General features: G+C 48.1%; 1 protein-coding gene across 1 annotated transcript in view; it reads right to left on the reverse strand.

Moving 5' to 3' along the window:
• Positions 1-11,177: 11,177 nt before the first annotated feature.
• LOC119440239 (glucose dehydrogenase [FAD, quinone]) overlaps positions 11,178-27,811 on the reverse strand; it is a 690,341-nt gene continuing 673,707 nt past the window's right edge. Inside the window, exon 11 of the mRNA XM_049662828.1 lies at positions 11,178-11,356. Coding sequence (XP_049518785.1) covers positions 11,212-11,356 — 145 coding nt within the window. The 3' untranslated portion in view covers positions 11,178-11,211. The remainder of the gene's footprint in view (positions 11,357-27,811) is intronic.

Here is a 27,811-nt window from a genome sequence, read left to right on the forward strand (position 1 = left end):
GGACGCGCGCTTTCACGGGGAGTGAACGCACGGCGGAGAACAAACGCGCGTTCTGCTCTGTGCTCCCTTAAGGGCTGCAGAAGTAGGCGTCTCTTTCCTCCTCTACAATCACCATATATGTAGAGCAAACGTGCCTTCTTCCGACGCACGAAAGGCCGTGGGGGGGGGGGGGGGGGGAGTGGGAGGGAAGGGAGGCGACGTTTAGCTGCGGCACCAAGTGCCTATTTATATCAGAGGCTCTGGCAACAGTCACCAACGCCGCACGCATTTTGAGCGAACGCGGACAAAACGCCGACGGCGTCGACAACAGTTCTGCGTGTTGCCGGTGCTGCTGCATGTCCAAGTTTATACAGCTGATAAAGCTGCTATCATTACTCCGTATAGCTCTCTTCAAATTTGCTATCGCAATTGATGCTTCACCTTTCAGGTGAAACTGCGACAACTTTTTTCAGCTCGTGCACGTATAATTGCACTTCTGTATTTATCTTCTTCTAAGCTTTCCAGTTTTCTTCTAACGTCTTGCAGTTCTTGTGTCATAACACCCGGATGAGCTGTTTCGATTCGCACCAAGTCTTCCAGCTCTTGCCGTAGGTCCTGTTCCTGTTTTTGAACTTGATACTTCATGTGTCCACCTCTTTCTATTGCGTTCAATTTTACCCTTTGTTTAAACAACTCCCATTTTTCTGCGGCACTGCGTAGTGTGTCACTAAAAAACTGCTCAATTTCTTTCTTTGTTTTATCTAAGAACACTTCATCGCTGATTAGCTTAGTGTTCAATTTCCACCTTTCCCATTCAAGCTTTCTTTTTTGCTTTTGGCCTATCTCAAACCTCACTATACAATGATCGCTAAAAGAGACAGCATCAACATCGTAATTCTGACACAGAGGCGCAATCTCTGAACATACGTACGCACGATCTAGTCGTGCATGACTGGTACCTTGAAAGTGTGTGAAGTGTTGGCGACTTCCACCCCTTGCGAACTGTGCCACATCACTTAAAGAAAATTTGCTCACGCATTCTTTAAGAAAAGCCACACTTTCATCATTTATACTAGCAGTGGTTGAACGGTCTTCTTCATTAAGCACACACATGGACACACGCACCACGATGACAATAAATACCCAACATTAACGAAAGACCGCAACGCGTTTGTGCTAGCGCGTTACGGCCCGTGTAAGAAGCTGGTGTAAGACGCTGTGGCCTCTCCGCCTTACCCCCGTATTCATAAACGCTCCTCGACTTGAACTTGACTTGCCACCGCCTTGGGCAGCGCGTTCGAAACGCGTTGAAGGCGGTGGCAAGTCAAGTTCAAGTCGAAGAGCGTTTATGAATACGGGGGTTATACTCTCTCAGCAGTCTTGTGATGGCGTCGGCAAACGCAGTGCACGTTCCGGCATGTGTAAACGGCTGCGTAAGACGCTGTGGCCTCTCCCCCTTACTAGAGAGTACTGCACGTTTCTAACGCGTTTGTGCTAGCGTCCCCTTAAGCGGGAGATGGTGCAATTATAATGAAGGGCGCTGTTATAAAATAGGGACTACGTCACATATGGCGCGTGTCATTGGTGGAAGTCAATCGTTCGATTTAGTGCGGCGAGACTGGGCGAATTACACGGAATATTCACGGTTTACCGATGATTCCCTCCGGAGCTTCGCCCACTCATCATCATTCACCCCGTGGATATGTGGTGTTTTTTTTTTTTTTTTTTTTGTATGCCGCTCCTGCTTGGGCCACACCAAGGCCTACAGTATTGTATAACTGAATATTGAGATAAATAAATAGGCAAGCACGAGCTTGGAATGATGGAAAAGAGGGGGCGGTGGGAACGTTAAAATGGCCAGCGGTAAATCTTTGAGAAACCTTTATTATTTACCAGAGTCTACTGATCCTGAAAATGGTGCGTATTGATAACAAATTTACTCAAAACGAATATCCAAGTGATGATGGTTTAAGGTTTTGCTTAGAATGAAGTGATTTAACATAAATTCGCGCCCTGAGTTTTTGCTTATGCAGTTGAAAAATCCACGGAATCCTAGCCATAACAGCCTCACTGTAACACCTGAGTGCGCGTCATAAGTGTGGTAATGATGTGGCTTTCTTTCAGTGCAACGACACTAGTGGCACTGGCACACAAGGCTTGAAACCTGAAACCTATGATGCCCTTGGCATTGATCCGCGCAGAAAAAAAAGGTTTGCCACACTGACGAATGCCAAAATCATCGTATAGGTTTCATGCACACATCGGTCGTAGTAGACATAAGCGGAAAGTTTTCATTTTACCGGGGGAAGCTGGGGCCCCGCCAGCTTTCCAAAACCTACCCATGTGTGCATATATATATATATATATATATATATATTGTCACGAGCAATGGCAAAGACAAAGACATTGTAGTGGGGCTGGGTCATCAGAGGCTCTCTTGTCGGACTGAAAACCTGCTGGAACCTGTGCGCTCTGTGCAGTCTTGACTAGGCAAGCGCTAGCCGTTCACGGTTAATTAAATACTCCCCGTAACATCTTTTTGGTGGAGGTTGCGGGCTCTATTCCACCCGGCCCTGGATCTTTGGAGCGGACGCCACGTTTCTCCCGCCTCCATGGCCGAAGACAGTACGCAGTCATCGCAGCCCGCTCCTGCGGCGCCGCCGACCGTGGTCCTTTCGCAGCCCCTCGACCCCGGCACGTTTTGCGGCACGGACAACAAAGACGTCGACGATTGGCTCCTATTGTACGAGCGCGTCAGCAAGCATCACAGGTGGGATGAGACTCTAATGCTTGCCAACGTCATTTTCTACCTACGGGGCACGGCTCGGGTGTGGTTTAACACGCACGAAGAAGAACTTACAAGTTGGGACCTATGCAAGGAGAAGATGCGTGCACTGTTTGGCCCATCGGCCGCGCGCCAAATGACAGCCCGGCACGAGCTGGCGGCCAGAGCTCGGACGTCCACGGAGTCGTATGTCGCATACATTCAAGACGCACTAGCCTTGTGCCGTACCATTGACAAAGACATGCGAGAGACGGACAAGGTTGGCCACGTGTTGAAAGGCATAGCTGACGATGCCTTCAACATCCTCATGTGTAAGAACTGCACCAACTTGGCCAGGATTGTTCGCCAGGAGCTCGAAGCCATGGCTCCAGCCGCTTATCAGGCACCTGCTCACGACCATTTGGCGACAATATCTCTCATTCAGGCCGTCGTACGTCAGGAGGTTGCCAATATGGGCGTCGTATTTCCACAAGCCCCCAGTTACGCCCCTCCGCCCATGTGCGCGTCTGGTCCTCCCACCGAGCACCACACCGCCCCAATTGTTGCTGCTGCCGCTTCCGCTCCCCGGTTCACACCCCTCTACCGCAAGCCTTCTGAGTGGAGGACGCCTGACGATCGACCAATCTGTTTTTCTTGCTCTCGCGTCGGCCACATTTCACGCCACTGCCGCAATCGTCGGAATTACCGACCAAGTTTCCCCGGTGACCGCCGCCAAGATCGTGGCCCGTACTACAGCACATCTTTTCTTGACGACCAACTCCCGGCCCGTGATCCTCACCGTCTTTCTTCGTGCTCAGAATCGACCTACGCCGATATTGCCGCACAAGGACACTGGTCCAGCCGATCGCCGTCACCTCAGAGTCGCCAGTCGCGCTCCCCTCAACGCTGTCGCTCTCCTTCTCCGGCTTCCTCTGGACACCACCCGGGAAACTAGCCAGTGCAGCTCCGGGAGGTGAGGCTGCATTGACGACAAGGACCGCAAAACCTCTATCGACCCCTACTTCAAGACGCAATTTGCTCGGTGTTCTCGTCGATGGCGTGCCCGTTACTGCTCTCATTGATACTGGCGCCCACATATCTGTTATGAGTTCTACGCTCCGACGCCGCCTACGCAAAGTGCTGACACCTGCCGTCTCTCCTACTGTGCGAGTAGCTGACGGCACCCGAACACCTGTTCTTGGTATGTGCACTGCCCGCGTTACTGTTGCCGGCCACCACACTTCAGTTCTCTTCGCCATTCTCGACGCCTGCCCACATGATGTCATTATTGGCATTGACTTCTTGAGCGCCCACTCTGCCCTCATCGATTGTTCTTCTGGCATTTTGCGGCTCGAACTGCCATTGTGTCCTGATGACACCGCATCAAGTAACGCTCGCCTACGTTCCCTGGAGTTTCTACGACTACCCGCGCAGGCTGCTACCTACGTCCTTATGTCACCGTTTCCCCCAGTCCCTGATGGTGAATATTTGGTCGCTCCCCTCACAGATCTGATCCTTTCGTGCAACATCGCACTTCCCCATACCGTAGTGCTTATTGCCAACAACAAAACGTTGCTTCCAGTCCTCAACTTTTCTATTTCGGCCCATGTTCTTCCTCAAGGAATTTCACTAGCTTAACTGTCACCTTTGGAAGAATGTATTGTTTCTGCATTCGCTGCTGACTCTGAGACAGCGACGCAACCTGCCATACCGGCGCCAACCCAGGCACTTCTGGACAAAATGATATCCCCCGACCTCCTACCTTCCCAAAGTGCAGCGCTCCGTGGTGTCCTATTTTCGTACCTGGACGTATTTGATGTTGCGAACAGTCCACTAGGACGTACACATGTAGTGGCCCACCGCATCGACACTGGAGACGCCAGCCCCCTTCACAAGCACCCTTACCGAGTATCTCACTCTGAGCGCGAAGTCATCCAAAAGGAGGTAGAGAAAATGCTTGATAAAGATGTTATAGAGTCTTCCTCTAGCCCTTGGGCATCCCCTGTAGTGCTTGTTAAAAAGAAGGACAACAGCTGGCGGTTCTGCGTCGATTATCGCCATCTCAATCGGGTAACGAAGAAGGATGTGTATCCTCTCCCACGAATTGATGATGCGCTCGACTGCCTCCATGGTGCCAAATATTTCTCGTCGCTAGATCTCCGCTCGGGATACTGGCAAATTGCCGTCGATGACCGCGACCGCGAGAAGACCGCATTCATCATACCCGACGGCCTCTACCAATTTAAGGTTATGCCTTTTGGGTTGTGTAATGCTCCTGCAACTTTTGAACGCATGATGGACACTCTTCTACGCGGTCTGAAATGGTCGACCTGTCTTTGTTATCTGGACGACGTCATCGTTTTCTCGCCCAGCTTTGACAGCCACCTCCCTCGTCTGTCGGCCATTCTCGACATCTTTCGCCGGGCTGGCCTCCAGCTCAATTCGTCTAAGTGTATACCTTTGGCCGCCGCCAGATCAAATTACTTGGACACTTAGTCGACGCTACTGGTGTCCAACCAGACCCTGACAAGGTCCGTGCCGTCCGCGAGTTCCCAGTTCCACGGTCCACTCAAGAAGTACGCAGCTTTCTTGGGCTCTGCTCCTACTTTCGCCGCTTTGTTCTCAACTTCGCGGACATTGCTCGACCCCTCATGGACCTATTTAAAAGGGATGCGGCCTTTTCTTGGGGCGCGGACCAAGCGTCTTCCTTTGCGTCGTTGATTTCTGCCCTCACTACACCACCTGTGCTGGCTCATTTTGACCCGGCTGCTAGAACAGAAGTTTGCACTGACGCAAGCGGCCATGGCATTGGTGCTATCCTCGCCCAAACACAGAACGGAGCCAACCGTGTGATAGCGTATGCTAGTCGTCTTCTGTCACAGTCGGAGAAGAATTACACAATTACTGAGCGGGAGTGCTTAGCTCTCGTCTGGGCTGTCGCGAAATTCCGTCCGTACCTATATGGACGGCCGTTCGTGGTCATAACAGCTCATCATGCGCTCTGCTGGCTTTCAACACTCAAAGACCCCACAGGGAGGCTCGGCCGTTGGGCATTACGATTACAGGAGTACACGTTCTCGGTAGTGTACAAATCTGGCAAGTTACACAATGACGCCGATTGCCTTTCCCGCCATCCCGTTGAACCATCCGACTCCACTGAAACGGACCCCGACACCTATGTCTTGGCGATAACAGACTTCACCCATGTGGCCGACGAACAACGTCGAGATCCATCTTTGCTCTCTCTTATTGACCGTCTGCAATCCGGCACCCTCGACCCTTCCCTCAACATGTTCTTGCTTCAGGATAACGTTCTTTACCGCCGCAACATGCACCCCGACGGCGCAGAACTCCTGCTCGTTGTCCCGCATCATCTGCGCAGGGATGTCCTCATCCATTTTCGTGACGCCCCCACTTCCGGGCACTTAGGCGTCTCCAGAAATTATGATCGCATACGACGACGCTTTTTCTGGAAGGGCCTTTATCGGTCCGTTCACCGCTACGTAACATCTTGTGACCTGTTTCAGCGTCGGAAGAAACCTGCGACTCTACCCGCTGGTCTCCTTCAGCCAATTGACGTTCCAGCCGAGCCATTTTATCGAGTGGGCCTGGACTTGCTGGGTCCCTTTCCAATTTCTACGAAAGGCAACAACTGGATTGCAGTCGCTACGGATTATACCACTCGATTTGCAATTACTCGAGCGTTGCCAACCAGCTGCGCCACAGACGTAGCCGACTTTCTACTGTACGACGTCATCCTCCAACATGGTGCTCCACGTCACCTACTCACAGATCGCGGTCGCTGCTTCCTGTCTCGTGTGGTTGATGATCTACTTCGATCATGTGCTACTCATCACAACTTCACGACCTCATATTACCCTCAAACTAATGGACACACGGAACGCTTAAACCGTACACTGACCGACATGCTTTCCATGTACGTTTCCGATGACCACCATGATTGGGACGTTGCGCTCCCGTTCGTCACATTTGCATACAACTCATCGCGTCATGAAACTGCCGGCTACTCACCCTTCTATCTTTTCTTTGGACGCCATCCCTTACTACCCTTTGACACCTTGCTCCCTTCTGATCCGGCCTCCACGTCCATGACTTCCTATGCGCAAGATGTCATCACGCGTGCGCTCGTCGCGCGCACAGTAGCCCGCGCTCTGCTCACGTCATCGCAGACCGCACAAAAGGCCATCTACGATCGTCGACACCGGGATACTGATTTTCCACCGGGCTCTCTCGTCCTTCTCTGGCTCCCATCTCGTCGCGTCGGCCTGTGTGAAAAGTTAATGTCGCGGTACGTCGGACCCTATCGCGTGCTGCGCCAGGTGACTCCTGTCACCTATGAGATATCTCCCATGGCATCCACCTCATCGACTGCCGCACCGCGAACTGACATCGTACATGTTTCCCGCCTCAAACTTTACAACTGTGATAATCCATTTTGATCACAACAAGCACCAGGACGGTGCTTCATCGGCCGGGGATAATGTCACGAGCAATGGAAAAGACAAAGACATTGTAGTGGGGCTGGGTCAGAGGCTCTCTTGTCGGACTGAAAACCTGCTGGAACCTGTGCGCTCTGTGCAGTCTTGACTAGGCAACTGCTAGCCGTTCACGGTTAGTTAAATACTCCCTGTAACAATATATATATATATATATATATATATATATATATATACCCTTTGCTAACAATTTTCTACTTCTCGCGTTATGGCGAAAGCAATTATATCAACACTCCAGGCAAATTTTCGCCGTTTTCGTCACCGTGATGTTCCGTAATAAATCCAAAAGCCATATAAATGAGCTACCCATACACTGTAGGTGCGGGGAAAAGCCCGTAACAGTGAGCCAAAAAGGATGGCGGCTTGAGGGGCATTATCTGCCCACGCGCTTAATAATCTGGTTAGTTGTAGGTCACGTAATCAAACGCGAATGGGAAGGATAGCACACGTCTTCTCCTATAGCCCTGCCGTAGCTGTGAATGACTGCGTGCGACCGACGCTTATGCCTCCCGCGTGCCTATCTAATAGTTGGCAATCGTTGGAGGGTGCAATGAAAAGGGCGAGCAGGGATGGCTGCTAACTTCATGCGCGCTGTCTTCCTTACCGGGCTGTCTTTCCTCGCCCCTAGTTTTGTAGAGTTAAGAGACAGTGGACATTGCAGATCACGGACAAATGCCGTCTGTAGTGGAGGTAAAAATAGGCAGATAATGATGATGAATCTAATTTTCGGAGCTGCGGTGAATCGCGCGGCGGTACGAACCGTTCGCCTCGGCTGCCGGCGTTCTTCATAATTCTTGCGTTATGAAATCGAGTGCTCGAAGTCATCCAGTGAGGTATATACAGGTTCACATGGCCCGTGCATTACACTATGCTTGCTATTTTAATTTTAGGTGAATATTTACTACAATATATATGGCCACTATAACTAACGTATCGACTCTTGTAAGGGCCGCACTTTTCTGTCACGATTTTGACGGGCTTTTCATGGGACCGGACCATTTGACTTAATTTTTCCAACTACGAGTATCAAACCCGCCGTAAACATCCATGATTGTCTCCTCTCGACATCCAGTAGCGGCGCGCGAAAGTACGCTGCACGCGACAATTCGCTGTTGAGCCCGATCAGAATCAGGGCACGGAACGTGATTGCTTCTCGGTTGGATGCCTTTTTTAATATTGGCTGTGAAGTTGGGGGTGCGGCCCTTACACGGATGCGATCCTTACACGGATTTACACGGTAAGAATCTTTCTTCGTGTAATTGTCTTCTATTTCGCTATCACTACTACTGCGTCGCCTATCCGGCCAAACTGCACTCCTTTCTTTTACTACTTTGAGTCGGCACATAAGCGCTTCTGCGCATGGCTTCTAGACTTCTATATATTATGATTTCGAGTGCATCCGGCTTGGCATCATATCGGTTACTGAGTGAATTCTATATACAAGGTGTTTCAGCAAACACTTTCAAAAATTTTTAAAGGTTGCCTGCGGCAGATTGCACAATTCTTGTTCATGAGCTCGTCTACTCGAAGAGGCGGACAACACTTGCACAAACAATTGAAATGCATAATCGCCTAATTACCAAAATTAACCATTTAAGTTTTAGGTAATTAGCTTATATACATTGTTGCAATTTACAAATTCTAACTGTGGAGTTCGGATCAACTTGGAACTAATTCTCAGGCTGACACGAGCGTCGAGATATTATTTCTCTAACTTTGCGGACCAATGCATTGGCGTGCCTGTCACTTTCTTAACAAAACGTCGTTTTATGCATCGAAGCAAAAAAGTATGAATATATATATACATATATAACCACGATATGATAATGAGGCAAGCCTCATGGAAGGCCAGGTGGTCTATATTATTTATTAATTATTCCAGAGTCCCCGTAGTGGGGGACTCTGGAATAATTTAGACCACTTCACGTTCCTTAACGTGCACCTAAATCTACGTATACGGGCGTTCTAGAATTTCGCTCCCATCGAAATGCAGCCGCCGTGGCCGTGACTTGATCCTGCGACCTCATGCTTAGCAGTCCAACACCATAGCCACTAAACAACCACGGCAGGTAAGCACAAAAGTTACTGTAACGCCAATGCATTTCTCCGCAATGTTCGGGAATTATATCTCAAAACTGGTGTCCTCCGGAGAACTAGTTCCTATTGCATCCACCTTGCGAACTGCACGGCAAGGATTTGTACATTGCAACATGCGCCATAAGTTAATATGTTAAAAACCGAATTTTTGAATTTTTGTTAATCAGTCAATTATCGATTTCAATTTTTTGTGGAAGTAATGTTCGTCTCTTCGAGTAAACCAGCTCGTGAACTAGAATTGTGCTATCTGCCACAGGCAACCATTAAATGTTTTTTGAAAGTGCTTGCTGAAACACACCGTTTTTATGGCCTCTGCATGACAGACGCGATGTTTCCACCTCTAATGCGTAAAGTTTGTAAATAATTAGACGAGCTTTTATTCTTTTTTTGGTCGCCAGTCGTTAGCATTACCTACTGGAAAGAGAATCGATATTGAGACACATATGACTCATGTGCTTTGCACACGCCGTTGACAGAAGACTCTGCCGAAGGGGTCACTGAAGTATGTGGGTTTTTTTTTTTTTTTCAGGGTCAAAGAAGTACGCTAAGTAATTTGAAGTGAGGTGAACTTACGTCAACATATTCATTCTCTAGGTATAAATATAATAAGCTTCGTCTTGTGTATATAATTAAATATATTGTGCGCGTGCATGGTGCGCACAGAAATTAAAAAAATGTTGATGTGAGGAAACACGAATGCGCTTGTCCTCCTATGGTCAGGATTTGCCGAAATAAAGCGAAAGTATAAATTAAAATTCCGTGCCCTTCCCTGTCCAGAAAATGGAGTAAGCGAAGCTTGTGTCAAGACGACACTCGCAGGTGTGCCATCTTCGTGTGCCCTAAACTCAGGGTCGGCAGCTCTTCGCTGACGTTTGGCCTCAACATCGCGCTCCCGCAACTCGGGGTCGGCGGCTCTTCGCGGACGTTTCGCCTCGCCTTCGGTGGCCCTCACGCTAGAAGCGGACAAGCTTCGGTTGCCCCCAATCTCTCGACAGGGGAAGGGCTGGTGATTTTGTCTCCGTGGGCCCCACGTGTGACAAGGGCAGTTAAATGGTGCGTTACAGGTAGGTCTCCGAGCCCACAGGAGTATGTGTCATTGAGCTTGGACCCTTCCTGCACAATCACCAGGATCGGCCCACTTTTCATCGAGACACCACCCCTACCACCACCGCTGACACTATAGTGTCCGGAGACACGCAATGCACCGCGTATCTTCAGCACAGCAAAGCGATTCCGACCTCACAAAGTTCTACTGTAAACCAAAAAAATATACATATGCCCTATGTGGTGAGTGGACACAATTAAGGTCAAGACGAGTGTAACCAGTGGTCTCATGTTGTGCAGTATTATAGGAATAAATGAAAAGTGGTAGTATGTGAGAGTTTTGCGCTTCGAATTCACATACATAGAGGTTCATCAGGGGTTAATCTTGCGCGTTCAGAGAGCCCTTTGGCATGGGTCAGCATGCCAAAACTTAACAATCACCATATTCAAAAACTTCGGGAACAAATCGGCAGCCGTGGTCATTGGTGATACGAGGAAGAACATTGCGGAAGATGGCATAGCTACGTAAAATTGCTCCAGGAATGACGAATCTTGAACGTGGCCGCACAAGTGATTGACAAAAAATGTTGTATATTTTATGATTCGACTTTCGCGGAAGTTAGTTGAAAAGTTCAACGCCCTCAATGTAGGAGAGTGCTACATAAGGGGTGTAACGGGGATCTAACCGGGCAGGTGGGGTGCACCTGTGGGATGCAGTACAATATTTTGGCACATAATGTAGGTCGTGAAATTAGCTTATATTTATAGGTAGCATAGCGATTCTTGATCATAAGCTCGTTTTATTTGTTTTCACTCTTGAGACAAGTTGTCTTCAATAATCATGGCCGCTGCTCGGACTCCCATCATCATAAGTGGCGCATTAAGGTTTCCCGATGGAAGGTAAGGCATCGATGAGGCATCCACGACCCGTAGTTTTTTCACGCCGCCGAGTACCCTGCGACACGTGTACAATGGACAGAATTAAAACCAGCACATTTAAAGTTTACTCTAGGAAGTAGTGTCACACAAAATACAAAGAAAACCACCTACCTCACCCCCCTCTATAAGAAAGACCCTCTTACACGCGTATGGCAGACTAATTTATTTATTTACTCAGTTACCGCCAAGGCGCTTGGGGCATAAATTAGGGAAGTGTGTACAATGGTAATCAATGCAACAGTAGCAGTAATAAAAACAACACAATACATTTGACAACCTCAACAGGACTGATCCAGCATGGATGTAATTTTTTTACAAGCCAGGTGCGCAGCTATTATGAAAGCAATAATATCTGTAAGGCGCCAGAATTGTGCGGAAGACAATTCGCGCGCGAAAATGTACTGGGAGTAAATTAATCATAACTTTTAGTGTTCTAAAAGGGGGGGGGGGGTTATCGACACTGTGGTTCACTGACATGAAAAATAGGATAACTATCTCCACGTTCCGATCAAAGGAATACACCCAGTTGCAAGCAATTGCTCTAAGGGCTTTGAAAGGATAGTGGAGCTGCATACTTTGTTGTAATAATAAACTTAGAATTGATGGTGCCCAGTCTAGCGGACCAGGATATCCCTAGGTTTTCAATTATTTTTGTAATACTTGTCGCATCAAATTAAATTGAATGCTTCGGGAGAGATTCAAGTGTAGGATATCAGAAAATTGTTAGGGGACGCCGAAAGACACTGGCGCATTGTTTTTTATGGAATAATATGCCATCCGGTAGTTCAACTGTTATATTGCGAGCATCAGGTTTGTTTGTGATCTTCCAATATTGTCTCAAATGTTAAGTCAACATGAATAGAAGGACTTGATTCGAAAATGGGTCATTTGCCAATTTCAGTTCTTTTTTATACCCTACATTTCCTAATGATCCTAGCGCGACAATGAGTTAACTTTAGCAGAACGATACCTTCATTTGTTCTTGTTCGCTAAGCATTTCCATGACTGCTTAAACCAAGGCGCGTTCTTATAGGACGTTAATACAACCTTAGAGGAAGAAACGCTTCTTTCAGGGACGCGACTTTGCATTTATTTCTGAGAAGCTTGCGCGATTACTTCCATTAATACATAAACCTAAAGATTAATAGCGCCAAAATGAGCAGCTCCACAATTTCTTACATGTTTAGCGTGATTGCGATGGTGCTTAACTGCTACATCCACCCTAAGAGGAAAAATGGCATGGTCAATCAGACCTGCATGATAACCAATGAAGCGGCTGCATTTCCATGGAGGCGAAATGCAAAAAGAAAATTAATTAAGGTAGCTTGGACTAGAGGCGCAGTGCTAAAGAGACAGCGGAGCCAATGGGTACCTAACTAGTTATTGCTTTTGGGCTAGGCTAAGCACTACCAAGTCATCCCCAGGATATTCCGGAAAATTTCAATTATTGATCGATTATCGATTAGCTAATATTGGCTATAGATTGGCTATCGCAAGGTATTGGTCATGTATTAAGGATGGGCTAAGCTCCAGCAAGTCATTCCCAGCATTTCCGGGCATTTATTGAATATTGATCGATCATGGATTAGCTATTCAATGGCTATCGATTGGCTATCGCAAGTCATTGGCCACGTATTTGGGCTAGGCTAAGCACAACCATTTCATTCCCTGTATTTTCCAGAATTTATTGATTATTCATAGAATATTGATTCGCTATTGATTTGCTATCGATTGGCTATCGCAATGTATTCGCCACGTATTTGGGCTAGGCCTAGCACTACCAAGTCATATCCCCAGCATTTAGCGGAATTTATAGATAATTGATGGATTATAGATTAGCTATTGATTCGCTATCGATGACTGACTAAGCTTAAGTAGTCCCAACCATGCTTAGCTAGACTTAGCCAGGGTCAGCTTCGCTAGTTCACAGGGATACGTGCTATGGCGATTGGACCCTTTCTGCACTACCACCAGGATCGGCCCACATTTTTTGCCCGCGACGGACGGACTAAACAGCTCCGCTGTTAAAACGCCCGATGTGCTCCCGTTGTAGGGGTTGTTAAAGAGCCCCAGGTGGTCGAAATTATTCCGGAGCCCTCCAGTGCGGCGTGCATCATTATCAGAACTGGTTTCGGCACGTAAAACCCCACAAAGGCGAACTATACAAATCACGTGCTGTGGTAAGCACAAGGTCTATTACACTCGAAAAAGATGGTGCAATATGCGTTTATTAAGGCTAATACTTTAAAGTTGCAATGATAACGCAGGCTGAAAATGCTGCCGCTTTTAGCAGAAAACAAACTCAAGTGCGTAAAAGCAGTTGGCCAAATATACGGTTAATCAATATCACCAGCGAGTACGCAACACACACATATGACAACGTTCCGATAACATACTGTAATCGAGTAATTACCATCATGAAGGTCATTAGGAAACATATTACTGGCGAACGGAGAGCTATAACAGACACCCCAAATCAGGTTACTAAACCATAGAAAAATGCACCGCATACAAGTTTTAAGATAATAACGGTCTGAACGCTAGAAGAAACAGGATTATCTGCAACAGCAATCAAAAGTCCGCCGCCATTTCTTTGAGCACCGAGTTTCCAGTAAACATTAAAAGGCTACCCGGCAAGTTAAAAAGCACTTCGCGATTTACTTTTGAAAAGAGCTACGTTTCAGTCAGCAATGCTACATCAGCGTCAGTAGCGCCATTCACGGTGTTCCGATCATCGCCTTTTGACACCATACTTTTAATATACGTAAGCAAAGAATGGAGTGGGCTTTTCTTCGCGGTTTTATTCCATGGTTTTATTCCATACCTTTTGTCGTATTTGTACAGATTGTTATACATTACTTTGAACAGGTAATTTTACCATTTTGTGGATTCAGTTTCTTTATTTTATACATTTAATTATTTATTACATACAACTAGCCTTGTACGTTAGACTGTAGCAGGGCTGGGCAGAAACACAACTACGGCAGTGGTTTAAACCATGGTTAACAGTTTCTGCAAAGAACAATGCGAAATATTGTGAACGCGAAGAATAAGGGCGGTACAAGCGCGTTCCTGCAAGTCATGCCAATGCGACAAATTCGCCTTCACAAAGGTGCGAATCATTTGGAGTTAACACTATAAAATATATTTATGAAAGAAACTTAGCACAAACATTTATTTGGCATCAAAAACACCGATATATACATTTCATTTTCTCGCTAAGGCAGTAGAGAAATATAATTAGTTAGTTTTGCGATAAACATATAATTTGAACTAATACTAACGACGCGATCAGGTGGTGCATTCGACTTTCTTATTGCCTGTGGAAAAAAGCGAGGTCTTAAATGTAGCATTGTGGAACCTATATTCCTTACGTGTTACTATGTTCTTGTTTTAGTGGGTCTGGTGTCTGAGAACAAAAGGAATCGGCGGCTGTTTCCATTTGATTCATTATTTCAAAGCGGGAAATGGAGCTAAAAACGCAGCAGCTTTGCACGTTTGCCTAGTGTTAAAAGACCTGCTGTCACGAAAGAGCACACAATCTAAGCGGGCGCCGCGCGTCACTCAAGCCAGAAAGGAGCAAGCCGGCCCCGCGGCAGCTTAAACAGAGGGAGAGAGCGTATGCGCCACAGAGAGCCGACGTGATCGAAGGAATAAATAAACAAACACAAGATACTCGAAGGCGACGGTAACGAACGAGAGAGAGAGAGCGCGCGTCGAAACACCCTCTCACACACGAGCAGAGAGAGAGAGCGAGGACGGCAACCCGGCTTGCGCCTGCGGATGAGTCACCCCTTGACGACGCTCTGACGGCCGCGGTCGAAAACGCGAGAAACATCTGGACCATTCCTAGGCTTTGTTCATGCTACGGGATCGCAACCTGAACCGAAGGTTCCAAGGGCGCCGGCGAAGGCAATAAAAGCGCCGAGCGGGAATCGGAAGGGGGATCAGACCGCGCCGGTGAAGAGAGGTGACGTGAAGACTGACCGTCTGCGGAAGAAGGGGATTCCACGGCAAGCGTGTGCATTTCCGGAAGAAGTTTCTTCGAGATTTGCCTCGAGCTACGCCGAGATAGTCCGGCTCAAGACCAGCACGGGTGAATACAATAGGACACTTTGTGTTCCTATTCATTCTGTGCTTTACGTGTTGGACTTCGTGCTTGTCGTTATTCATTTTCTAGTGCTTTGTTAATACCCATATGAATTGTATTGTCATGTGTCTAGCCTAAGTGTGCACGTGTGATGTAACTGCCTTATTTGAAGAATATATTTCGTTGTGTTCTAACAACTCTGGGCTCTGACTTGGCCTTTGGACCACAACCAGCGTTCGCTGGCGCACCAGAGGGCCACTTACTAATTGTCCTTGCTTTCGTGGATTATTTTCGGAAGCTGATAAGTCGGCTTTGGAATTTGGCCCGGCTTTGGCGCCTCGTTCACGCGGTGTGTCACAATATTTCTGGCGTCCGCGACATGGCCTTTCTGATGCAAACTGTGTGTCCATGGTATAGGGAGAAAGAGCCTTAGGTCGTGTACATATTTTGAATGTTGCACTAAGTTTCGCTAACTTGTGTACGGAGAGCAGTCAGATAGTTGAAATCTGACGCGGCCTGATTTTTGAAGGGCATCATGGATCTCGGGAAATTAGTTGCCCTTTTTGAGAGCTTGGGTCGTTCCAGAGCTGAACTACGGAAGTGGGTTAGCCAGAAGGAAAAATGAGCTGTAGAAAGAGAGTGAGACAAGCTAGCGAACGAAAGGCCCATAGAGGACAGAGAGGCGAAGTAGCGCAAAGAAAGAGCAGCTAAGGAGTCACAGATAAAAGAAGAAACTAAAGCAAACGAGCGACAGATATGAGAACAAATAGAAGCTGAAATAGCTCAGAGAGAAAGACAAAGACAGCTTGAGTTAGAACTCGAACGAGTTCGTTTACAGGAGCGCAGAGACGCTCCCGATCCCGCGTTCAATGCTCCCGCTCAGGCAAGAGTCGATAGCACTGAAAGGGAAGGAACTAGCTTCCGTCTGAACCCAAGCAAACTGCTTGTGACATTCTATGAAAGAAACGATGACCTGGATGCTTACTTGAAGAGATTTGAGACGGTTGCTAAAAGCCAGAATTGGCGAGATGATAAATGGGCCACTGCGTTGAGCACGTGTTTGAGGGGGAAACACTTAGTTTGAACAGTAGGCGGACGCCAACCGGTGCCTCTAATTATGGAAGAGTGAAAGCCGCCCTACTAAAGAGATTTAGGTTCACCGTAGAAGGATTCCGAGATAAGTTTAGGACCGGAAAGCCCGCCGATGGCGAAACTGCTATGCAATCTGCCGCGCGGCTTAGCCACTATTTTGATAGGTGGCCGAACTTTCAGAGACTGCACAGGAGCATGGTGCGCTTAGAGAGATTCTGGTTAAGGAGCAATTCCTCATTTCTTGCCACCCGAGTCTGTCACTCTATCTGAAAGAAAGTATAGCTAAGTCGCTTTCAAGATATGCTGGAATTGGCAGGCCAATTTTTGGAAGCGCAGGAAGGCACTGATCTCTCCATGATCAAAAAAGAGGAGCCAGAGGACGCAAAGAAACTGGCATCCGACGAAACGAGAAACCCTCAGAAGCCTGTTCCGCGGTGTAATCTCTGTAACCGACTGGGCCACTATGCTAGCAATTGTCGGAGGAACAAGCCGGCCCCGCGGCAGCTTCGACAGAGGGAGAGAGCGCTTACGCCACAGGCAGCCAACGCGATCAACGGAGTCTATAAACAAAAACAAGATACGCGGGGGCGATGTTATGAGCGAGAGAGCGCGCGCTTTGGAACACCCACTCACCCGGCAAGTAGACAGAGAAAGAGGACGGCAACCCGGCTTGCGCCTACGGATGAGTCACCACCCTTCTCCACGACACTCCGACGGCCGCGGTCGAAAACGCGAGAAACGTCAGGAAGATTTAGCCTCCTTTCCCTGTGGCCAACGATAAGAGCACCCTAAGTAGGGGCTGTCACTTTATTACAAGGCTCGTCGCAGAGTGACTGGAAGGCTCCACGATGCAGCTTTCGCTTGACTAACTGGGAACGTCACCATCCCAGTGTCAGTTATTTCATGCAAAATCAGTTGTGTAGTGCCATCCCTTGACATCTTTGGTAAAGTCGTGGGCTGTGTACTTACGCAATAGTAGATAAAATATATTATTAAAGTGAAGTATTTCTTGGCGAGCATTTGCTACTTTGAGAGTATCTATCTAACCGCCTACGTCTTGGAGCTCGCATGGTCGTTTCGTTAAATTGGTATGTATGAAAAGTGGCATAGTATGGCAAGAAAGTAGGGCGAACATAAATGGTAGGTCATCACATGTATGTCATATAGGTCATGAAACAGCCACCTACGTCACGTCTTGGTGCTCCCATGGTCGTTTCGTGAACTTGGTCACAGCACGTCTCATCACAGCACGCCTACGCTGGTAAACGCGTCTGCGTAATCTGATGGACCATCCATACCCCTTCAATTACTTTAGCGACGCAAACAAACGCACCGGTGTATTTTGAGAAATATATATATATATACATATATCATAAGAAGCCAACACCAAGGACAACAAAAGGAAAATTACTTGTAATGACTAATTGAATTAAAGAAATGATAAATTATTGGAAACGAAAATGGATGAAAAAACAACTGTCCGCAGGTGGGGAACGAACCCACGTCTTCGCATTACGTGTGCGATGCTCTTACATTGTTGAGAGCGATGGCCTAGAGGTAGAGCATCCGCCTCGTATGCGGGAGGTACCGCGCTCAAATCCCGGTGCCGCCTGGAACCCACCGGTTTTTTAATGGGTAGAGATGTCCCCTGGCCTGGTGCTTTGCTGTTGTGGGTGTTCAAATCTCGAAAGAGGGCCCAATAGAGATTTCAGGACTTGTCTCTGGGCGCCTCTTGTCCAACCACAGACGGCCTTGTTGACGAGCATCCACCGCGGCTGTGGGAGGCAAGTGCTGCCGCCGTGTACCTACCGGTAAAATAGGTACAAGCGCACTCCTGGCCTGGTGCTCGGCCATTATGAGACCTCAACGCTTGGAAAGGGGTGTTTGACCTCAACCCGAAGGCGTCCCCACCTGAATAGGTGCTTGGGGCGCCACATGGGAAATGGCCGCCATGGGAGCGGCCCAGACATCACTTGTTTTTCGCTTCTTATGATATCATTAATAAAAATTGGCCCCTCGTATCATTAATAAAAATTGGCCCCTCGGTTCCCTTTCTTCTCGTTCATTATATATATATATATATATATATATATTGTTACGGATGAGGCGTGTTTATTTACAGGTGATGGATGAGAGTCTAGGAACGAAGTCCAGCCGCGGTTTCTTTCTGCGCTCCGCACACCAAAGGATTCGTCGTCCTCCTCCTCTTCCTTTCGCCTCAACCAAGGCGTTACATTCCCCGTTTCGCAGACGAAGCCCACCACGGGAGTTAGGGCTGAGTGCGGGAGTAATATCGCTTGAGGTGCTTAACATGCGCAAGTTGAGTAGTGCTAGAGCGGCGTCCTGGTGACCTTACACGGGCGACCACATACGTTAAATCGCTAATGCGGTCGATGACTGTGAAGGGACCGGTATACTGAGCCAGGAACTTTTGGCACAACCCGCGTCTGCGCTGAGGGGTCCACAGCCACACCAAGTCACCTTTTTCGAATGAAACTGAGTCATGGCGGCGGTCATACCACTCCTTGGAGCGATCTTGTGATGCCAGAGTACGCAGTCGAGCAATTTGTCGGGATTCTTCAGCACGGCACAAAGTTTCGGCAACTGAGTCCTCTGTATGGAGTGTAAAGGGGGAAATGGTATCTAGACAGCTGCGTGGTGTCCGAGCGTAGAGCAGGTAGAAAGGTGTGAAGTCCGTAGTTTCGTGCTTCGCTGTATTGTAGGCGTAGGTAATAAACGGTAAGATGTCATCCCAGTTCCTGTGATTGGATGATACATACATAGCCAGCATGTTGGACAGGGTACGGTTGGTTCGTTCGACAAGGCCATTCGTCTGGGGATAATGTGGTGTTGAGTGGCGGAACTGCGAAGTGCAGAGTCTAAGCAATTCTTCCACGGCGTCAGCGACGAATTGGCGACCAAGGTCGCTGATGATTACGCGAGGCGGACCGTGACGAAGGATTACCTAGCGTAATAAGAAGGCAGCGACGCAGGTAGCGGTGGAGGAAGATATCGCAGCTGTATCCGCGTATCTAGTTAGGTGATCGAGACAGACGATGACCCAGCGGTTGTTGTTCGAAGATTGTGGAAAGGGTCCTAGCAGATCGATACCAACTTGCTCTAAAGGTGTAGTAGTTGGCGCTACAGGATGAAGAAGGCCTTGCGGAGCACTTGTCGGTCGCTTGTGACGCTGGCACTTGTCACAGCTCGAGACGTATTGCTTAGTGGAATGTCGCATCTTAGGCCAGTAAAACCGCTCCTGTATTCGATGTAAGGTGCGAATGAATCCAAGGTGGCCTGACGTCGGATCATCATGCATGACACGGAGAATGTCACATTGCAGGCTTTGGGGAACAACCAGTAAATACCGCGCGCCACTTGCTGAATAATTTGTCTTGTATAGCAGTCCATCGCGAAGGCAAAACCGACCACTGGCCTTGGGACTGCAGCATCGGCGAAAAGGGGGTCCAAACATAAGTCGTTGCGCTGTTCCCGCTGGAATACGGTGGCGTCAGGAAACGCGTGAGAGACAGCAGCAAAGCAGGTGTCGAGGTTGTCCGCGTTATCCTCTGTTGTCGACAGTGGAAGGCGAGAAAGGCAGTCAGCGTCGGCATGACGTCTTCCGCTTTTGTACGACACATTGAAATCAAATTCTTGGAGCCGCAAAGCACAGCGTGCTAGACGACCGGAGGGGTCACGGAGGGTAACAAGCCAACACAAGGAATGGTGGTCGGTTACAATTGTGAATGGACGCCCGTAGAAGTAGCAACGAAACTTTTGAACAGCAAAGACAGCCGCTAAGCATTCTTGCTCTGTCACAGTGTAGTTTCATTCAGCCTTGCTGAGAGAACGGCTCGTATAGGCAACCAGATACTCTTCATTATTTTGGCGCTGAACAAGCACTCCACCGATGCCAATTCCGCTGGCGTCACTGTGCACTTCAGTAGGAGCAGACGGATCGAAGTGACGAAGAATGGGTTCTGAAGTCAGCAGGAACTTGAGTTGAGAGAATGCCGCGTCGCATTCAGGTGTCCACTCGTATGGGCTGTCTTTTCGCAATAGGCTTGTCAAAGGATAGACAATGTCCGCGAATCTGGGCACGAACCGCCGAAACTAGGAGCATAAACCCAGGAAGCTGCGGAGTTCTTTTAGTGACTGAGGTGGTTTAAAGGAACTGACTGCTTCTATTTTCCTGGGGTCTGGCCGGACACCATCTTTGTCAACCAGGTGACCTAGGACTAATGCTTGTCGTTCGCCAAACTGGCACTTCTTGGAATTCAAAACCAAGCCGGCCTTTTCGACGCAGTCTAAAACGAGGTTTAAACGGGTGCTATGCTCTTCGAAAGTGCGTCCGAAAATGACAACGTCATCTAGATAGCATAAACATACCTCCCATTTTAAACCACGAAGAATGGAGTCCATATATCTTTCAACAGTAGCGGGGGCATTGCAAAGCTCAAACGGCATAACATTAAATTGATAAAGTCCATCAGGCGTCCCGAATGCAGTCTTCTCCTTGTCAGCAGGGTGCAAAGGGATCTGCCAATACCCTGATCGTAGATCTAGTGAAGAAAAGTAGGAAGCCGAATGCAGACAATCTATGACATCGTCTATCCGAGGTAGTGGATATACATCTTTTTTGTGAGCGCGTTCAATCGTCTATAATCAACGCAAAACCGCCAAGAGCCGTCTTGCTTCTTCACCAAAATGACAGGTGCTGCCCAAGGGCTGCACGATTCCTCAATAACGCCCTTCTGCAACATATCTTGAACATGTTCAGCAATAACTTTCCGCTCCGAAGACGACACTCGGTAAGGTTTTTGTCGGACCGGATGAGCAGAACTTGTATCGATTCTGTGCTGAGCTCGAGAACAGGGTAAAGATGGTCGCTTCTCCTTTTCGCAGAAGTCAAACACAGAAGCATGTCTTTCCAATAGCTCAACCAATCTTTGTTGCTCGTGTGACCGTAGGTTCTTACTAACCATGTTCAGAATCTGCGACTCGTAGGAGCAACTGCATTCATCTACGGCCAAGCGTTTTTGATCTTCGTTGTGAACGGCAGCGATAGAATTTCCGTTGGCACCATCAAAGATGGCGAGCTTCATTCCTCGAGGAAGGATAACAGGCACTGGTGAACAGTTAAGTGCCCACAAAGACGTGACTCGGTTGCTAATCGACACAATACAGCGAGGCACTAAGATGTCTTTCTTAGCACACTGACCGGTGAGAGGTTGAACGATGGCATCAAAGGGAGATACGGCAGAGACGGAAGCGAACACGGCAACTGACCGCATGCACCATGGTGGCACTGTCAGTTCATCGGAAACAACCAGTGTGTCTTCCGCGGGTGGCAGCTCGTCACAGAGGGCAAGAACAACTTCACTGCTGACTGAAAGTTCGCCGGTGCCACAGTCGACGAAAGCGCCACACTCTTGCAGAAAGTCAATACCGAGAATAACTTCGTGTGTACACCGCTGCAGAACCAGGAATTCGGTTGGGAACACCTTTCCGGCCAACAAGACGTGAACGACGCAAACTCCCAGAGGACGAAGTATTTCTCCGCGGACACCACGAAATCTTGTAGATTCGTGCCAAGAAAACATAACTTTTTGGCCAATGCGATCTTTGAAGGAACAACTCATAACAGAAATGGTTGCACCAGTGTCCACTAAAGTCGTTGCACATACTCCATCTATTAACACCGTTATCTTGTTCTTAAACATCGTAACTGGCGGAGGCATCTGAGGTAAGTCATTTTGTGCGACCTCACCTCCATCGGTCGCGCCGGCTAGTTTCCCGGCGGTGGCGGTGGTGATAGCCGCCGTCGCGGTGAAGGCGAGCGGCGCAGTCAGGCGGACGGAGGTGTCAAACTACGGTCAGAAGCGGGTGAACTATTGCGCCGATTCTCTTGCCGTGAGGTTCTCCTGGAATAGGCGGACCAGGGATCGTTGTTGTGACCATTGCCGGCGCGAAGAAACGTTGATGGCGGATCTTATCGGGATGTTTCCCTGCGCCGACGGCAGAACCGAGGTATGTGTCCGGTAGCACCACAACAATAACACACAGGAGGTTGGCGATATGCGTTGTACTCCTGAAAAGCATTGTCGCGACGCTGTGGGACAAATGCATCTTCACGCGGCTCCTGGTGTGTAGCGGCCGGCTGACGAGGATAGCTGAAGCGGCGTTCGTACCGCGACTCTGGGTAGTGATGGCGCTGCGGCCTCGGTGGCGAGCGAGAACTGTAGTTGTAGTCTTCTACGCCCGTTGCAGCGACGGAAACATGATGAGCGGGGGCTGGGATTGGCGCAGCATCATAAGGTGTCGAGTTCACGTGTCGGGTGAGCTTTTCCCGTACTATCTCACGTATTGTAGACGCGAGATCAAGGGACGTGTAGTCGTCAACACTCGCAACGGTAATCACATTCGGTAACCGACCGAATTTAGGCGTGATACGTCGCATCTTCAGGGTCTGAATGTACGACAATACCGTATGACGTCAGCTACTGTAGCAAGGTTCTCTTTGCCGATGAGGAAGTGGTATACATCCTCGGCAATTCCTTTTAAGAGGTGGCCGACCTTGTCCTCCTCTGACATGCGAGGGTTGACGTTCTTGCAGAGCATCAATATAGCCTCAATATACATCGTGCACGTCTCGCCTGGCACTTGGGCTCTTTGCAGCAGCGTTTGCTCAGCCTGCTTCTTCGCGACTGAGTCCCCAAAACACTCCGTTATTTCCGACACGAACCGATCCCAAGTAGTGAGGGTGTCCTCATGGTTGTCAAACCACACAAGTACCGTGTCCGTTAAGAAAAACACGACGTAGGACAGCTGAGTTGCCGCATCCCAATGGTAATCGTTGCTCACCCGTTTGTAGTGAGTGAGCCACTCATCCACGTCCTCGCCAGACTTGCCTCCAAATGTACGAGGCTCTATCAGGTGCTGACGCTGCCAGGGACCAGCCGCGGCTGAAGCAGGTACCGAAGGGGCCGCTGTAACCAGGGCAGGGGCTGCAGCTGTAGGAACTGGTACAGTCCGGGTTCCGTCTTCACCGCGAGACATCTCGACCACCAGCGGCAACGGCGGCAGTCCAGCAAGGCGGCGACTTCGGCGCAGATCAGGTGGTTGCAAAACCGTGTTGCGTGGTTGAGTACCCAGCACCTTCCTTAACAAAACTGTTACGGATGAGGCGTGTTTATTTACAGGTGATGGATGAGAGTCTAGGAAAGCACTCCAGCCGCGGTTTCTTTCTGCGCTCCGCACACCAAAGGATTCGTCGTCCTCCTCCTATTCCTTTCGCCTCAACCAAGGCGTTACAATATATATATATATATATATATATATATATATATATATGCGTGCTTTTGTATTAAAGGAAAATAGTATTTTCTTTATGCTACACCTTCGGAATGCGACCGCCGAAGGTCATGACCTTACGAGTGTCCTGTCGCTTTATGGAGATAGCAATTAGATGGATACTCGAGGCAAATTTCCCCCGTCGTCATTGCTGTTGGCGTCGGCGTGATGTTCCCTATAAAATCCAAGTGCGATAACATCGCAGCAGTGCGCCGCGTAGTGTATGTGCGAGTGCAAGCTTGCGAGAGTGAGCTGAGAAGTATGATGGCTTGATGCGGCGGTGTCTAAGGGAGAAAGTCTGGTGTTGAGATAGCGAGCAGGATGCGCGCCGTCTTCTCAGGTGCGCGCGATAGGAGTGGGGGGGGGGGGGGGAAGGCAGGTTAGTGGGCGCACCTCCTCTTCTACTCCAGCTGCGGCAGCTGAGCGTGGCCGCGCGCGGCCTATCTTGGAGGCAATTTGTGCTATGTTCGAAGAATAGCCAGCAGGATATTATAGATGATAGGTTCGTGCTTGCTGTTTCCTGGCGCCCCTAGTTCACGTTGACGTGAGAGGCAGCACGCAGTGAAATGCGTTCGCCGCTGCTGCCGTTCTTTGTCACGCCAGAGTTCTGGCGACAAGTGTCCGCCGTCATCGACTGAGATGTGTACGTGTTTGCCTGGGCACGCGTGAAAACGTGTTTGTCAATTTATTTACAATCGAACGTTTGCACCACCTTATGCAGTTTATAAAACGACTCACCTTAATTTGTGAAGCTACCCATCCATTTTCTATTGCAGTCAATGCTTCGCCTGTCAGGTGAAACTGTGACTTCTATGTTATCTTAGTTTAAGATGTTACCGCCTCTAGCCGGAGACCGGCACACGTCTCTTCTTACTTTATAGATATGCAGGAAGCGATGGAATGTTACAAGCAAAGATGAAAGAATAGATATCAAGAAAACAATTGTTTCTATGCATTACACAAACAACAGATTTTCTTTCTCGACAGCATCACAACGGCATGGCCCTCAGGGCAGAGCCACTATCGGCGTGTGTGATACCTAAATAATATTCCTTTGAAGACTCACAGGACGACAAATATCGACTGGAGCTATCTACCAAAGTCAATCTATCCCCAAATTGACACAATGACGATATTGACGTTTCGCGTTTTCTCTAGTAATCGGCAAGTTAATTTACTTAGGATGAGAATTTTTTGCAATATGCTTGACTTACAGAGGCAGACATTGCGAGAATACTAATGTCAAGATCCCTTGCAATTGAACAAACGTCTAGCGCTTGCTGACAGTTATTTTACATTTTGCACTAGTTCCGCCATAGAAACATTTGAAAGCTAGTCATGAATGCTTGTTAATGAGTTAAGTGGACAGTATGATTTGTCGTTGAACTATGTAGTACCTCTCGCAAAAGTCATTTGTGCTATCTGGCACATCCGACTTTCCCCAAGAAGTATGCAAAATAGTCTGCACCAGGGTGTTTAGGCCAAGAGGATGAGGGTAGCATAAAAAGAATGAAGGATGTTTTCAAGTACGCAATTTCACAGAGTGCGATTAAATCCAAAGCCTAGCCACCCTGGTATGTAACATACAAACTCTCCCAAGCAATGAAGTTGCTAAAAAGAAACAAGATAGAACTATGTTTCCAAACCGGACATCTTGTCAGACTAAATAAACCACCAAAACTGCTGCACAAGAGGAAAAGACATGACATGCAAAATTATAACTAGAAAACCTTAGGTCTTCATTCAGTACTGAACACAAAATGTGATGATGATAGTAACGATGATGATGATCACTGTTGTGTACGTTTTCTTGGACGTTTGTAGTAGTCGGAAGATATTTTGCACGTCAAAGTTCAGGATGTGCGCTTGGTTTCGCCAGCTCTCAGTGCGTAACGTTTCTCTTATCTGATACGCTCTGAACACGCTACACGAGAAGAAAACAACGATTGGCTTTACACGTTCTGTGAGCATGGCTTAAGCTTCACTTCGTATAACTTAACAATATTAGTTCAACATACAATTAATCGGTACAAATTCAACAATGCGGAATTTCTATAATCTTATGAATCATAGATTTTCATTGTTCTTTGTTTAATATCATGACACACTGTAGCCCAGAGAAAAAAAAAACGCTGGCGGAAAAGGGAAGGCCAGTGAACATTCGCCTATCGGATTTTTTTTTCTTTCCACGTGTGTGTGTTGCAGACGTACGAGATGTCATAATCGTAAAAAAAAGTGTTTTTAGCAGGGGTTGTCTGGAAAACAAAGACGCCCTCATTTTCAGTGAAACAACCTTGGTGCAAGTACAAACGCGCAAGAAGCTGAGCTGTAGGACGAAAGGAAATGAAAATGTATGAAATATATTTTTGAATTCAGATGATGCGTTCATTCACAGTCCTTCAATAGAACAGAAAGCATAAATGTTTAAGGGGAAAGTTGGGATATAAATGGTGAAATTACCCTGCGCTGTTCTTGTATTGCGGCAGCGTTTTCTATGCTAATCCATTGAGATAGAGAGCAGAGGCCGGTACAGATACTTCGTAAGCGTTGAGCCATTCAGTGGGCCATGAGCCAATGCGATGTTTTCGCTTAAGGAAGGTGCATTGCATCGTCCACGTTAGGAACAACTTAGTTTGGTGTGAACACCAGTACTGTCAAAAATTGGGAGACGAGCCAGACAGTGGAAACTCACAAGCGTGCGTCGATAACGTAAGCTGCCTGTATCAGGTCGTGGAGCTATCGCGTGCTTCCAAAACATTCCTGAAATATCCTGCGTACACATCGAAGTAGGAAAATAGTGGTAAAGTTAAATTTGCTAATAACAGTTAAGGTGACAAACAGTTATGCCGTTGCCCTAACTAGTTTAGTGTTTGATCTTACCTGAGTCTGGCATCTAGCACGGCCTGCGGATGCGTCCCCATCGGCGCTGTGCAGCAAGGGTGCCAACCACTGAGTGAAGTGTGCTGCACAAAGCAACGCAAGTACGAGTCGCTCCACAACGGTCCTGCCGACTTGCACGCCGGCAGGGGAGCGTCCCAAATAGCCGCGTTGGCATTTTTCATAGCTTGAGTTGTCAATGTCTGCACGGCGATCTTGGCTCCTGAAAAGATGCGCAAGTACGTGCTAAATAGCATGAAGCATCAGGGACGACACAACTCACAGACCAGGGAGCTGGCGATGCGATACAGTGAACAAATGAAACGCATTAAAGGTCATGGACGGTCAAACTCGGGCCGGAGGCAAGGTGCATGCAATCGGCCAATGAGGTCGCATACATGCGTGAGCGCCGAGTATCTATGCAGCGTATGATGTTTCCAACTGTAGTCCAAATTTTCTCGTAGTATAATGTTATACGCGCGTTCTACTTCCTTGCAGACTGAGGGCTACGTAATTCGTTTCTAGCTTGTTGGCCCCATTTGGAAAAGGTCCACAGCGCGCGCTGGAGGGCCATAAGTGACGACAATCATCAGAACAATCTTAGGAAGAGCTCGAATCGTGCGCGTTTATGTGAGGCACTGCAACTTAAAAATGCCTATTGTACAAACTGTTATATTGTTACAAGTTGCTGTGTGTGACGAGAGGGTTCATTGGTTACGATGTAACGAACGGTCTCGAGTGCCAGCCGAGGTTTCGTTATCGCCACGCGAACGTCTACCTCCTTCGCCCTCTCTTACCCCGTGTCCCACTACAGCTTGGGGCAAATACCCAAACAACACAACATTTTTAACGCTTGTAACACATCCCCCCGCGCAGACGAAGTCCACCGGGCAAGTCAAACAGCATCTCGAGAGGTAAAGGCTTCAAGCGGGAAATATGAGTCACTGCAGTCTTTGAAGAGCGCCAACCATCTGAATGGAGGCGCGCTATGCGGTAAGTCAATTCGCTTATACGGTCAAGAACAACATAAGGTCCGACGTAGTGCGTCAGTAGTTTTTC

The sequence above is a fragment of the Dermacentor silvarum genome, chromosome 2, assembly GCF_013339745.2.
Source record: "Dermacentor silvarum isolate Dsil-2018 chromosome 2, BIME_Dsil_1.4, whole genome shotgun sequence".
In the NCBI taxonomy this organism is placed as follows: Eukaryota; Metazoa; Arthropoda; class Arachnida; order Ixodida; family Ixodidae; genus Dermacentor; species Dermacentor silvarum.